Source organism: Hemitrygon akajei, chromosome 20 (genome assembly GCF_048418815.1).
Source record: "Hemitrygon akajei chromosome 20, sHemAka1.3, whole genome shotgun sequence".
Taxonomy (NCBI): Eukaryota; Metazoa; Chordata; class Chondrichthyes; order Myliobatiformes; family Dasyatidae; genus Hemitrygon; species Hemitrygon akajei.
In genome coordinates this window covers 34,562,361-34,578,481 of record NC_133143.1, presented here as the reverse complement: position 1 = coordinate 34,578,481, position 16,121 = coordinate 34,562,361, and the positions used below count along the sequence as shown (strand labels likewise).

General features: G+C 39.6%; 1 protein-coding gene across 5 annotated transcripts in view; it reads right to left on the bottom strand.

Moving 5' to 3' along the window:
* LOC140713718 (solute carrier family 12 member 7-like) overlaps window positions 1-16,121 on the bottom strand; it is a 219,369-nt gene that overhangs the window by 54,472 nt on the left and 148,776 nt on the right. For all 5 annotated transcript variants that reach the window (XM_073024142.1, XM_073024144.1, XM_073024143.1 and 2 more), the window contains exons 4-8: window positions 12,592-12,738; window positions 8,366-8,420; window positions 4,669-4,799; window positions 1,998-2,239; window positions 395-606 (exon numbers count right to left, since the gene is read on the bottom strand). In XM_073024142.1, the coding sequence (XP_072880243.1) occupies window positions 395-606; window positions 1,998-2,239; window positions 4,669-4,799; window positions 8,366-8,420; window positions 12,592-12,738 (787 nt within the window). The remainder of the gene's footprint in view (window positions 1-394; window positions 607-1,997; window positions 2,240-4,668; window positions 4,800-8,365; window positions 8,421-12,591; window positions 12,739-16,121) is intronic.

The following is a 16,121-nucleotide window of genomic DNA, read 5'->3' as shown; positions in this document are numbered from 1 at the left end:
AATTGTACCCGTTTCTGATCGTCTTTGTGCCCGGTGGAACACTTAACCTACCTTTCCAGCAGAAATTACTAGTACCAGATATTGTTGGGCTTAATACTTTCTCAGTTAGTCAATATATTTTAATTCCCAAAACAAAACATTATAATTGCAGGTTATTCACTCCCCCTCCCAAGGAAATCTTAATTCTGATTATCTCTCCAAATATATTCTCCAATTAGTTAATGTTTTCCGATAGTTTCATTCCCTGTTTGCAAGATCTATTACTTTGCTTTTATTTTAGCAATATTTGTATCATGATTATGATTGTTTATTTTATAAGAGCCATGTCAAAAACTGCTCTGTGTGTTGATGTCCATTGAAATTTCTTCCACATGCATCATATTCTAATACTCACCATATATTACTTTGCTAGCAATCCCAGGTATCCCTTGAATCTTTGTGACATTGTTGAGTTTGAAGTATTCTCTGCAAGTAGCATTGAGAGAAGGCCCGTCACAGAAAAGCTGCCAGAGCTTGGATGTCACTGTCTGATTTCCTTCAGTTATAATCTTTGCACACTTGTCAAAGCTTTTCAAAGCTAATGTCCTGTTTCCAAGCAGACAGAGGCTGTATAGGACATGAAACAGGATGCGTAAGATGAAAATATATAGCATTTTGCATTCTGTTACTGTTGTTCCCTTGTATTATTTCAAAGTACCTAATGTTTTAGAAGTGAAATGTCTGGATTGCATACAAAACTAAGTTTTTCTCTGCATCTAAGTACGTTACAATTATAAGCCAATATCGAATATGAAAAACATAACAAAATCAAGGACACGGGAGAACTGATAAGTTGAGGAATTAGGACTTTGGCAAAGCCTTTTTATTTCTATGTTAAAACGTTACAATGTAACAATCCTATAAAGATTTATATCTAGTTTTCCAGGTTGTACTATTTTGATCCAGGAGTTCTTCGTTCATGAGTTTATTACTGCTTTTAAAATAACAAATTAAGTAAGTCAATATATCAGATTTGGAACTGTACTGCAATGTTAGAAAATCAGCAAATCATATAATACAAATTTTTGATCTAAAGGAGGAGATTCAGCTCACTATGCCATTATTGGAAAGTAATGGACTTAAAAGTTACTTCCATAGAGATGCACATCACAGACAAGGACTCTTAGATCCACTGACTCCACCACAATCACCATTTAGACTAATCCCAATTTTTAAAAATCTCCACATTCTCGTCAACTCCCCATACTCACTCATACACAAGGGACAATTTACAATGATTTATTTTGAATCCACACAATTTGGGATGTGCGAAGAAACCAGGGCACTTGAAGAAAATTATGGTCCCAGTGAGAATGTACAAATTCCACATAGTTCCCGAGGTCAGGATTGAATCTCTTCTCTCTGGCACTGATTTATTAGCTGCATCATAGTGCTACCAGCTTTTGGCCCAAGGCCTTGTGGTATTAGAAACAGGTAAAAGGAAAAATAAAAATTTCATCCAAACCTCATATTTTCCATTATTGAATAAAGAATTCGAGTAAAATTAAAAATAGTGGAAAATAACACTGGCAACAGCTGCCAGTTGGAGAGGGGAGAAGAGAGAAGGAATTACATTATGAGAACAGGTTCCAGGGACTAGTGGAACTACTTAAATTGATTCAGGGATAAGATGATGGTGAAAAGATTTCAAACAAGGGCATAATGTTTAAAATTACAGCCAGAACCATCAGGGTGATATCGCAAAACATTATTTCAGAAATAGAGGGGGAAAATGTAAAACTGTTGTTGCTTAAAAGCTGTTCAAGACTGATGCACTTTTAGTGATGGTTGGGAAACTCAGCAGATAAATGGAATGGAGGTTCCAATGTAGGAGAAAATACTTATTTATCAGCTGTATTATTTTAAAAAAATTTTATTTATCATTCAAAACAAAAACAATTAAACTCATGAAGAATCCTTGAAATTGTCCCCTTTAAATGACAAATGTATTTACTTACGAAAAGTCTGGCGGACTGAAGCCACTTTTGATGACCCCTGCATAGATAGAGAAGATGGAAAGGATGACGCAGGCCAGGAAAACAAGAGCCAGTTTGTTGACGTACTTGACTCCTACAAATACCACTGTGGCCATCAGAGCGATTGTACACGTGCCATAAACTCTCATGTTATTCAGCATGGCCTGGGTTTCTTGACTGGGATCTTCTGCTTTGAATATAGCTGCACTTGGAACAATGTAGGTCTAGAAGGAAAGTTTGTGCATTTAGACCTAGAAAACCTAATGAATCACTATTCAATAATGTACAAAAATTTGGCAACATCCAGAGGATTTCAGGTTGTAATTTACAATTTTTACAAATCTATCTGCACTAAACTATCCCTTGTGAACACAAATTCATATTGAGTACAGTTCCACATGCACTAAATTTCTTTTTCTTTAAATGTTGGCACTAAACTCAGGAGTCATCAGATTAATCAGACATACTGATGTTCACACTATTCCAGCAGGACAATAGTAGAGAAGTGGATAAGGTCGCTGGAAATAACCAAAGGGATAAATGGATAGCACAACCTCAGTGATGGAACATTGTTTCCTGTACTTCACTGCACCTCCAACCCGTTCAACAATTATGAAGGGAGATTAACGAGTGTGAAAACCCCCCATTGCTTCAACTGACTAGTGAGAAACAGAGACTTGTGGAAACTATAGTATATTGATTTTGTTGAAGAGAGGCATTGCCAGTGTGGTGTAGATAGCACAGAACCGTGCAGTGTATGGGCACTGAAAGGTGTTGACTAGGGGATTAAAAACACAAAATGCTGGCAGAACTCAGCAGGCCAGACAGCATCTATGGGAGGATGTAGTGACGACGTTTCGGGCCGAAACCCTTCATCAGGAGTGAAGTAACATGGGATGGTCGAGGGGGGATAAGAAGTGGGGGAGGGATGAAGTAGAGAGCTGGGAAGTGATAGGCTGGAGGGAAATGGGCTAGGGGGAAGGTGGAGAATTATGGGAAATAAAAGAGAAAGAAAGTTAGGGCTGGGGGGAGATTATAGTGAGGGGGGGGAAAGAGAGAAAGAGAACCAGACTAAAATAATAGATAGGGATGGGGGTAAGGGGGGGCAGGGGTATCAACGGAGGTCTGTGAGTTGGATGTTCATGCCGGCAGGTAGGAGGCTACCTAGACGGGAGATAAGATATTGCTCCATCGACCTGCGTGTGGCCTCATCTTAACGGTAGAGGAAGCCATGGACAGACATGTCGGAGTGGTCTCTGGAATTGAAGTGTGTGGCCACAGGGAGATCCCGCCACTGCTGGAGGACTGAACGCCGGTGTTCGGCGAAACGGTCTCCCCTATGTATAAATGGCCACATCGGGAGCACCGGATACAGTATATCACCCCAGCTGACTCGCAGATGAAGTGGTGCCTCACCTGAAAGGACTGTCTGGGGCCTGGGATGGTGGTGAGGGAAGAAGTGTGGGGGCAGGTGTAGCACTTCTTCCGTTTGCAGGGATGAGTGCCCGGAGGGAGGTCGGTGGGGAAGGATGGGGGGGATGAATGGACAAGGGAGTCGCGTAGGGAGTGATCCCTGCGGAAAGCTGAGAGTGGGGGGGAGGGGAAGATGTGGCTGTTGGTGAGATCACATAGGAGGTGGCGGGAAGTTACGGAGGATTATACGTTGGATCTGTAGGCTGGTAGGGTGATTGGTGAGGACCAGGGAGACTCTATCCCTGGTGGGCTGGCGGGGGGATGGGGTGAGGGCAGAGGTGCGTGAAATACGGGAGACGCGATGGAGGGCAGAGTTGATAGTGGACGAAGGGAAGCCCCCTTCTTTAAAAAAGGAAGACACCTCCTTTGTCCTAGAATGAAAGGCCTCATCCTGAGAACAGATGTGGCGGAGGCGGAGGAATTGAGAGAAAGGGATAGCATTTTTGCAGAAGACAGGGGATTATTAGTATATAATGAAACAAATAGGAAGAACAATGAGAGAATTTTGCTGTTTCTTGATAAAGAACAGCCTCCCAATGAATAAAATGAATGCATGACATTGAAATATGTAATTACTGGGAAAGCAATTTTGTTAAGACTATCATTAGTTACGGAAGAATATATCTTGCCTTCAAATAGCAAACTCATGCTTCGATGTCAACTCGGATAGAATACACTGAAGTTTTGAAAATTGGGCTCAGAAAGATGTATGCTTTTAAATGTAAAAATGAGAAAAATACAAGGCACTGAGGGTTTCAGCTAACAGCCTTTAGAGGGGAAACATTGGTACAGTCCTTGTTTCGCATTCCTTTCACGGGGTTCTCAGGACACCTTGCAAGTCAACTACTTGGACACACCATATCTGGTAGATTGTATCCCACTGCAATTCATTGCCTTCAGGAGCGGAACAAATGGATTATACTCCTACATCAGTGGTAACATACTCCTTTTCAACTAAAAGTTTGACACTTGCCCAGAGTTATCATACTAATTGACCATAGTCTAATCAAATAGTGGACCTAGCAGGAAAAGCTAAATAGTCTATTCTTCCTCCAGTGTAATACTGTGCAATACAGATACATACAAACAGTGTTCATAAAAAAATGCTTTGAAAGAATTCAGATTTCAAAAAAAATGTTTTGAGCGAGACTCCATTCCAGTTGAAAGTTCAGCAACTCACCAGCAGGATCTCAATCGTTCCCAGGATGTACATGGCCCCAGCAAATGTTGTTCCCAGATAAAAGCACAGGCCCACAGCCCCTCCAAACTCTGGACCCAGGGACCTTGAAATCATATAGTAGGACCCTCCAGCTGCGAACAAAGGAAACAGAGATAATTTATTTATTTATTGAGATATAGCATGGAATAGGCCCTTCCGGTCCTTAAGCCATGCTGCCCCAATTTAATCCTAGCCTAATCATGGGACAATTTACAATGACCAATTAACTTACCAATTGGTATGTCTTTGGACTGTGGGAGGAAACTGGAGCACCCAGAGGAAATCCACACAGTCACGGGGAGAACATAGAAATGGGAATTGAACCCCTGTCACCTGAATTATAAAGCATTGCACTAACTACTGTGTCTCCCTTTCAGAGACCTAAACAGCTTATGCAGAAACTCATGTAAACCTCCAAACTGGTTTATTGCATTTGAACAACATTCAAATGATACTCGGGCAGCTACATGGACAGGAAAGGTCCCATGGGGTGAACACTGACAAGTAGCTCAAAATGGGAATCTTGGTAAAAATGAACGAGTTGGGCTGAAGGATCTGTTACCATGCTGTATGACTCTATGCTCACTCATTTGTTACTTCTTGGCCTTGTGATGTGCGTAGCAACTGAAGGGAAAGATCCTGGTGAAGGTCCAGAGGGTAAATTAACTAGAGGATGAAACTGATGAAAATAAAGAGGACCTGAATGAACATGAGGTTGAAGTGGCTAACACGAGGCAGCATAGCTTTAAGGTGCTTGGAACTGGGTACCGGGGGAATATCAGAAGTAGGTTTTTCCACAAAGAGTGGTGGGGATGTGGAATGCACTGTCAGGGATGGTGGTGTAAGCGGATACAAGAGGATCTTTTGACAGCCTTTTAGATAAGTACATGGAGCTCAGGAAAACAGAGGGCAATGTGCTAGGGAAATTCTAGGCAGTCTCTGGAGTAGGTTACATGGTTGGTACAACATTGTGGGCCGAAGGGCCTCTAATGTGCAGAAAATTTCTATGTTCCTACTTCTCTTCTAATATTTGTATATCTGTGCACTTGTAATACTACTGTGCACCATAATTTCCTTTGGGATCAGTAAAGTATCTATCTAATTCAATTCTGATTTTAAATTCCAATTAAAATTCTGCACTGAGAATTAGATTCTTGATGGCTAATTGGTGGTCACTCCCCAGGTTCTCAATCATGCAACTAATTGATTGGAGTTTATAGTAACAATGAAGGCACACAAGAGTAAACTGACAAACTGCCATATTTATAACAAAAAAATTACTTTTGAAATTACCACATGGTTGTAATGTTGGAAATCTGGTATCCAAGTTGCATTGTTATAGTGAGTCAATTTACTTTGGTAGTGTTCTTTGAGGGATAAATATTCCTTTATGGGGACCTCTACAATTCAGTTTCAAAATATCACCATTTTGATCTTTTAGGTTCACAATTTGTTTTCTTTTGATAACTTCAAATTTGGTTCATCTCCTCCTATTTAGACTTTGCACAGACATTCCTTCTGTAATTTACGACCACCTTTGACTCCATCCCTGTTATTAACATTCAATCTCCACTATCTCCCAAAGTTGTCTTTAAGTGTGTCTGCACCTCCTCTCTTCCCCTCTTATAAACACCGCTCCCCAACTACTCCTATAACTTCCTCTACAGCTTAAAATGATTTTAAAAAATCTCAAATGTATCTTGTGTTTCTCACCAAAGGTTATTAACCTTAAACACAAACCATCCACTGGGTCTATGGCAAATTGGCTGTTTGGATTCTGAACTGGCTTGCACATAGAAGACAGAGGATAGTGAATGGAGGGACTTATTTGAGCTGGACGTCTGTAGTTGGTGGTGATTCGCAGAGATCCGTGCTGGGACCTCTGCTGTTTGTGATGTACATAAATGACCAAGATGAAAATGTAGATGGGTGGCTTAGCAAGTTTGCAGATGATTCCAAGACTGGTGTTGTTGTGGGCAATGTAGATGACTGGCAAAGAAAACAACGCATTATAGATCAGTTGCAGATATGGGCAGAGAAATAGCAATTGGAGTTTAACCCAGATAAACTGGAGGTGTTGCACCTTGGTAGGGCAATTACAAGGAGTCAGAACACTTAAGGGCAAGACCTTGTTAAGGGTTTTGCCCTTAACAGTGTTGCTGAGCAGAGAGATCTTGGGGGTCCAAGTTCATAGCTCCATGAACGTGGCTACACAGGTTGATAGGGTGGTTAAGACTTATGGAATGTTTACATTTATTAGTCGAGAGCAGAAGTGAAGAGGCTATGTTACAACTTTATAAAACTCTGGTTAGGCCACATCTGGAGAATTGTATACAGTTCTGCGCCCTCCCCCCCACCACTGTAGGAAATTATGTTGAGGGTTTGGAGAGGGTGCAGAAGAGGCTTACCAGGATGTTGCCTGGTTTTGAGAGCATGAGCTATCATGAAAGGCTGGACAAACCGGGGTTGTTTTCTTTGGAGGGACAGAGGCTGAGGGGAGATCTGATATAAGATAATGAGAGGAGTAGACAGGAAGTTTCTTTTTCTGAGGATAGACATGTCTGATACCAGAGGGCATGTATTGAAAGTGGGAGCGGGTGGGCTCAAAGGGGATATGATGGGCAAGTTCTTTGTACTCAGAGAGTGGTGGACGACTGGAAATAGGCTGCACACACAAAATGCTGGTGGAACACAGCAGGCCAGGCAGCATCTATAGGAAGAAGCACTGCTGACGTTTCGGGCCGAGACCCTTCATCAGGACTCTCGGCCCGAAACGTTGACAGCACTTCCCCCTATAGATGCTGCCTGGCCTGCTGTGTCCCACCAGCATTTTGTGTGTGTTGCTTGAATTTCCAACATCTGCAGATTTCCTCATGTTTGCCTTTGGAAATAGGCTGCCTGGTTTGGTGACAGAAGCCAATAGAGTAGTGGCTTTTGAAAGACATTTAGACAGGCATATCAATGTGACGAAGATAGGGGGATTAGTTTTTGGTGGGGCTTTGATTTACTTTTTAGGTGGTCTGGCACAACACTGTGGGCTGAAGAGCCTGTCCCTGTGTTGTACAATTCTAACTTCTATATTTATCCACCCTCAAATGCTATCAATTAATTTTGCATACAATTAATTTTGATTACCAGTTAATCTATTTTTGATAACATTATTTGAGGGATAAATATTGGCAAGGACATTAGAAAGAATCCCCCTTCAAGGTGCAAAAGTGCAGTATTTCTATACTCGGTTTCTAAAAATACAAGTAGCAGTCTCCCTTCTCCTGCATCCCAGAACATTAGTGCATCAATTTTCCTCTTTGGAAAAATACTGTTATGCACATTTAAGCAAGGTTATTTGTCCTTTCTTTAATAACATCTAAAATGAAGGTTTGAGTAAACTAAAGGGCCTGTAAATTTAGAAAATCTAATTGCTACTATGGTTTTACCCAAATTGAGGGAACTGTGCCTGACCATTGAACTGTTTGAACAATGCTAATGGCCATTTATACACAGGCTCAAAAGCTGATAACATTTGAGACATATTTCCAAAATAAACACTCAATAAAAATCACTTAGCCAACAGGTGATACCACAGCAGAAATAAGGTATTTATATTGTGTAAAATCCTTTTCAGGGAAATGTCACATTATAAATAGGGTTTATTTACCTGGCACCACACCATTTGTTGCTATGGCACTCATCGATATTGCGGTTAGCAAGGTCTGTGGAGAAAAACCAGGTGAAAACTAACTTGACAGTAAGGAAAGATATACAGAAATCCTCAAGATTACCAGTCTTTGTTAATGTTGTCTCTAATGCATTGCTCTCTTTATAAAATAAAAGTAATATTGATTCTTATGGTACAAAGATAAACAGTGAAACCAACTTTAATGAGTTTTAACTTAATTATTTTTGAGATATTTTGTGTCTGTGAACCAATCCCCAATACTGTTTGTTCACCTTTTGCATGGCACCTTAATGAAGATTTTCTAGAAGTCCAAATACACCACATTCCCCCTTACTAATTTTTATACTTACAACTTTGAAAAATTATACTTGTCAAACACAATTTCCCTTTCCTAAATCTATATCGACTTTGCCTACCCCTTTCTTATTTTTTAAATGCTATTATCAATTCATTGATATTAGTGTCCAATATTTTTCCTACTTATGGCAGGATAACTCGTAGTTCCCCACTTGATTTCATTCCATTCTGAAATATTAGAGCTCTATTAGCAATCTACCAAATTATGAAAAACATTCTAGAAGCTATGGAATTTTGTAAGGCGGTAACCACTACATTCTCCATCTCCATTACCACTTCTTTTAAACACAAGGAAGAAAGGGATTCACTGGCTTTCTTTATTAATTACTTGTATACTTTTTAAATTATTAATTTCCTTCAGCTTTTCACTCTAGACTTCTTGTTCTTCATTGTTTATGAGGTTATCTGTATTTCACAAGTTGCTTGTTTTATTTCTCTGCCAATTTTCATTCCCCAACATAAGTTTAACTGTTTCTTTCTGCAAAGGATCTACATTAAATTTTCTTAGTATTTCCTTTATAACAATCTACTTAAAGGGTTTTAAAATATTTTTATCTTACTTGGCAGTTTACTCTCATATTCAATTTTCCCTATCCTTATTTTTTTTTTGATTCTCCTTTGTGAAGTTCTGAAAAGTTTCCAATCCTCAGGCCTACTCTTTTTGGAAACATTAGAGTTTTTGTTTATTCCAATGCTAAAACTATGTTTTAATTTGTTATATGCTACCTCTTTCTTGTTGCTGTCATTCTGTTTTATGCAGTTTCTCCATCTACCACAGCTAATTCATGCCTCAACTTTATTGTTTTATTAATTTTGTGACCGTGATGAACTGAACCAATTCAATTGCAGTCTTCATGTAAAACTCAACCACATTACACTCTTTCTGAAAGGCCCCTTAACTATCAGTATTCATTAACCTTTCTCATTGTGTAATATTTAATCTAAAATAGTCCACACTCTGACCTCTTACATTACTACAGTGATGTCCAGCATAAGCTCAAGAAAAAGCATTTCATTTTCCAATGAGGCATGTGACAACCCTCAGGAAATTATATTGAATTTAACTATTTCAGGTAAACCCCTTTCTCCCCATTTCCAACATCTGCTTTTTCTTTGCTTTAAACAGCCCAAGCCCTCACCAGCTCCTCAACTTACTGATCTGGACAGAAATCTCACATATACATTCCAGGAATTCAGCCTCCACACTATTACTTCAAACTTGGTTTGCTCATCTCTGTATAAATAGATTAAAATCCACAATGAGTAGTGTATTACTGTTATCATATGCACCTCTCAGTGTTTGATTTACACTATGCTCTACATTACTACTGTTGTTTGGTTGCTACAGGCAACTCCTATCAGATGGGCTGAATGGCCTGTTTCTGTGCTGTAGTGCTCCATGACTCTATTTAAGGAAAATATTCTTTAATGCTGTGCCTAATTTAAGGGGGGAGGGGGGGGTGCCAATGCTTTGTTGGATTATTACCTGCAGGAAGTAAGGGAAAACATTTTAAAAAGGCTTTGAAGTCAACAGCACAGTTGAATTAATGGAATGCAATTGATTTATGATGCTACGTACTCTGACAGCTACCAGGATTTGTTAACATATTGTGTGTAACACTGATGAAAATGTGTTAAATATGTAACAGAACTTACATACTACTGTAGCATATACAACAAAAACAGCTTTCTGATCTGAATTTGTGGTGTGAGGCTTCCTAAAAATGGCAAGTACTATTTGTTAGCAATTTAAAATATAATGGTTCCTATTTTCAGGGAACTCAATTATAAACCAGTTTTGCAAATCAATTTCAAATTTTTGGCTGATTGCAGTCCCAAATCACAGCACAGCAATACCAAACCTTTATACTATACTTAAATTTTACACTACAGTTATCATATCCTTATGGTTTATACCAAGCCCTGATCAACAGGACTCAAATTTGATCACCAGGATCTGCATCCAGTATAAACAAATATTAAAATCCTTACTGGTTTTACTACACAATTGACGGTTGTTCCCAGGACATTAACTGGGAATTATACATAAATATTTACAGCGCCTATATAAACCATCCATCCACCCACCCTTGGAAGTTTTCATGTTTTATTGTTTTACAACATTGAATCACATTGGATTTAATTTGGCTTTTTTTGACACTGATCAACAGAAAAAGACTCTTTTGTGTAAAGTGAAAACAATTCTCTACAAAGTGATCTAAATTAATTAAAATATAAAAACACAAAGTAATTGATTGCATAATTACTCACTCCCTTCAAGTTAGTATTTAGCAGATGCACCTTTGGCAGTAATTACAGCCTCGAGACTGTGTGGATGGGACTCTATCAGCTTTACACATCTGGACACTGAAACTTTTCCCCACTCTTCTTTACAAAACTGCTCATACTCTGTAAGATTGCATGGGGATCGTGACTAAACAGTCCTTTTCAAGTCCAGCCTCAAATTCTCAATTGGCTGGAGGTCTGGATTCTGACTTGGCCACTCCAGGACATTAACTTTGCAGTTTTTAAGCCATTCCTATGTAGCTTTGGCTTTATGCTTGGGGTCATTGCCTTGCTGGAAAACAAATCTTCTCCCAAGTCGCAGTCTGCATCAGGTTTTCCTCCAGGATTTCCCTGTAGTTTGCTGCATTCACTTTACTCTCTACCTTCTCAAGCCTTCCAGGGCCTGCAGCCACCACCATGCTTCACGGAAGGGACAGTGTGTTTTTGATGATGTGCAGTATTTGGCTTACGCCAAACATAGCATTTAGTCTGATGGCTAAAAAGCTCAATTTTGGTTTCATCAGACTATTGGTTTCAGCTGACTTCAGAATCTCCTACTTGCCTTCTGGCCAGGATTTCATGTTAATTTTTTTTTTTACCAACAGTGGTTTTCTCTTTGCCACTAATTCATAAAGCTTCGACTGGTGAGTTACCCACGCAACAGTTGGTGTATGCACAGTCTCTCCCATCTCAGCCACTGAAGCTTGTAACTCCTCCAGAGTTGTCATAGGTATCTTGGTGGCCTCCCTCACTTAGCCCCTCCTTGCACAGTCACTCAGTTTTTGAGGACAGCCTGCTCTAGGCAGATTCACATCTGTGCCATATTCCTTCCATTTTTTGATGATTGACTTAAGTGTACTCCAAGGGATATTCAGTGATTTGGAAATTTTCTTGTATCCATCTCCTGCCTTGCGCTTTTCAAAATCCTTTTCGCAGAGTTGCTTGGAATGTTCTTTTGTCTTCGTGGTCTAGTATTTGTCAAGAAACTCAACAGCAGTTTTTCTTGGCAAGTGTATTGTTACTACAATCAATCGAAACACCTTGTCTACACACAGGTCTCCAAAAACAGATCTCCATTTAACTAATTATGTGACTTCTAAAAACCAATTGGCTGCACCAGTTATTAAAGGGGGACAGGGGTGAATACTTATGCAATCAATTATTTTGTGTTTTATACTTGTAATTAATTTAGACCACTTTGCAGAGATCTGTTTTCACTTTGACATGAAAGAGTCTTTTTCTGTTGGTGTCAGAAAAGCCAAATTAACCTACTGTATTCAGTATTGTAAAACAATAAACCACAAAGACTTCCGGGGGTGGGGGGAATACTTTTATAGGCACAAGATAATCTTCCATGCAGGGTGCATTCAGCCAAAAAATTAATCTTAATCACAGATATTCTCCAACTTTTTTCACTTTTTGTACTTAATAGTGAAATTTATTTATAATTTAAGACTGCACTTCCATTTATCAGAGTAACTATTCCCTTCAAAACTAATTACCTAATGCTCAAGGTGATTTAGAAAATGAATTTTCTAAAATTTCAGTAGCTTTTGACTTACACAAGCACAGCACATGAAGACAATCCAGAAAGATCCAAAGATTCCTGCAGCACCCACAATCCACGTCAAGCGCAGAAACAAGATAACTCCCAGAATATTCTGTAGACATGGCAGATAGACACCTATAAAAGTACCCATTCGAGGAGCCTGCAAGAGAGTAATAATTGCATTAGGCCTTTTGCTGAAAGGAAAATATAAAGCAACAAACAGCATCAACATCACAGCAGTTTTGGAGAAGACACAGGACTCAGTTTCCTGCGCTGAACAAAGCCACGGTTGTCCCAACTAACATGAACGTCAAATAAAAATTCCTGTATTGAAGCAAAATAACTTGCCATAGAGGCAATTGAGGGTGATGTATGAAGTTTACTTGCCTTAAGGTGCTCAGGGTGCTGCTGAGATTACTCAAAGGAACATAAGATACACAATGAAATGTACATTTATATCCTATCTTTCAGGTCAGCAGATGCTAGTCTTTACAGCAACAAAGATCTTTTGAAACAATCACAAATCATATTGTAAACACAGAAGTCAATGAACATTCAGCAACATCACACAAATAACAGTGAAATGATGACTAGATTAACTCTCCTCCCCACCCCAACTCCAAATCTTGACTCAATTTAAATTTATTTATTGTGATACAGAGCAGAATAGACCCTTCTGGCCCCTTCAGTCACACCGCCTAGCAATCCCCTGATTTAATCTGAGCCTAAACACTGGACAATTTACAATGACCGATTAACCTACCGACTTGTACGTCTTCGGACTGTGGAAGGAAAAACCTCACGTGGTCATGGGGAGAACATCCTTACAGACAGCAGTAGGAACGGAACCTGGGTTGCTTCTACTGTAAAGTGTTGGGCTAACCACCATAATATCATGGTGCACTAATTAATAGAATTAAAATCAGATGGACTATACAATGGACATGCAAGAAGGTTGTCCCAAACTCCCACCATGGACATTTGCTTAAAGTCTAAAGTTGTTAATCCTCTGATTTGCTCTTCTGCACCCTCTTTCATCTGCCTTTGGTAATGCAACATCTTAGCCTCTGCATTTTTCCCAGAGCTTGGGAGGAAGCATTTCTTCTTTCAGTTAAAAAAATTTTTTTTTCCAAACATTGCATGAAAAAAGTAGCAGACACTACAATTTAACTCTCTAATGTCTCAGTGTCCACTACTTCAAACCTTTGTGAATCACAAGAGGGCATTTTAAAAGCTGTTCCGTGCATGCTAAGTATTGCAGCAATGAAAATGGGACAAATCACAAATCTTATTTTAAACACTATGATAGAAGAAATAAAAAGTGTGACTTGAAAAATATAAATGTAAAGAAAACTTCTTCTAGATGATCTGCAAAAATTCTGCCTATTAAATTACAAGTTGTACAATGTTTAAACATCTTTTAAAGCGGAAAGTTTCCCATTCTGCTTGTGTAAATAACCTTTCATTTCTATAGTATTATTCAGTGGCCACTGAGTGTACATTTGTGGTCTTCTGTTACTGTAGTCTATCCATTTCAAGTTTCGACATGTTCAGCATTCTGCTTATTGATGCTCTTCTGCACACCACAGTTGTAACATGTAGTTATTTGACTTACTGCTGCCTTCGGGTTTGCTTGAACCAGCCTGGCCATTCTCCTGTGACTTCTTTCATTAATAATGATTTTCAATCACAGAACTGCTGCTGTGGACTTTTTAAAAAATTCTCAGTTGTGTGTGAAAATCCCAGGAGGACAATATTTGAGGAAATTGTTACAATTTTACAAAAGGAACCAGTCAAAAGATGAAGGCTTTTCTGAATACAGTGCAGAACAGTGCAAACTTTCCCAGTACTGTGACTTCAGAGATGGACTTTCTAATGCATAAAGGGACAGGCTTGTATGTGGTATGCAGTCAAAGCACTCAAAGGAAACTACTGTCTGAAAGAGATCTAACAATAGAATGGGCATTGACCATTGCAATATCATTAGAGATTGCAGCAAAAGATGCAGAACTACAGAAAAGGAGGTTAGAACGTGAAATGCACAAAACGTCCCTGAATGGTGCAAAATGTCAAAATGTTATTGATTTGGCAAATCCTTCCATGATGCAAATGACTGTTGGTTCAAAAAAAGTCGGCAGAAAATGTCACAGACAAGGTCACGTAGAGAGAATGTGCAAGGCAGACAGAAAGCACCAATGAACAAGTGGTAAGTCTCAAACACAGAACTAAGCAAATGCATAAAGTTACTGAATGTAAAACAAAATCAGATAACATTGAGTATGACAAAGGTGAATAGTCATGCCTAGAACTGCATAGTATTACTGAAGCAGATCACAAAATCATACGGATTAAAACTAAAAATGGTGCTGGATACAGGGTCAGCTTTGACCACAATTCCAGAGGCTGACTACAGCAGACTGTTTTCTAAGATACCATTAGAGAAGATCTCAGTGATGCTAAAGGTTTACACAGGTGAAAAAGTGCCTCCCAAAGGCAAACTTAAAGTAGATGTGACGTATGGATGCCAAACACAACAGTTGGAGCATTACGTATTGAAAAGTGGAGGGCCGGCACTTTTCAGCCGTGAATGGTTGAGAAAAATCCAACTAGACCGACACATCAACAGGCAACAGCAGCCCAAACGGCTGCACTAACCAGATACTGGCACAGCTGCTTAATGCTAATCAGATGGTGTTTGAGAAGGGGATTGGTAAATTCAAATGCATGAAGGCCAAAATTGAACTGGATGAAACAGCAATACCAAGATTCCATAAAGCATATCCAGTGGCTTATGCACTACGTCCTAAAGTGGATGCTGAACTGCAGAGCTTGGAGGCATCCGGAATTCTCTCCAAGGTTCAGTGGAGTGATTGGGCAAAGTCCATTGTCCTGGTGATCAAGAAAGGGACTACCAGAGCCATTCGTATACGTGGGGATTTCAGGATGATCATCAATGAGGTGCTGTGTACTGTGCAGTATTCCCTGCCACGAATAGAAGACACTTTTGCATCTTTGGCAGGCGGGCAGAGGTTTTCAAAGATTGACTTGTCATAAGCCCATCTGTAAATGGAGATTAAGGAGTCAAGCAGAAGGTCCTCACAATCAACACTCACAATGGATTGTTCCAGTATAAATGTCTCGCCTTTGGCATCACATCACTTCCAGCAATTTGGCAAACAGCAATGGACCAAGTACTCCAAGATATCCCAGGCAAAAAATGATGAAGAGCACCTCCAGAACCTTGGTAAAGTGCTTACTAGGCTGAGCGAGTATGGTCTGTGCACAAAGAGAAAGAAATGTGAGCTTTTCAAGAATGAAATCTCATACTGTGGACATGTCATTGACAAGCATGGCTTACATAAGTACGAGAGAAGATTGAAACAGTGCTACAGATGCCCAGACCGAAAAATGTGTCACAACTCAGGTTATACTTGGGCCTTGTAAACTACTACAGGTCCACAATCCCTTATCCGAAATTCTGAAATGCAAAAAAGCTCCGAAAACCTAAGTTTTTTCCGCCAACAGCTGACGTCACTCAGGTGT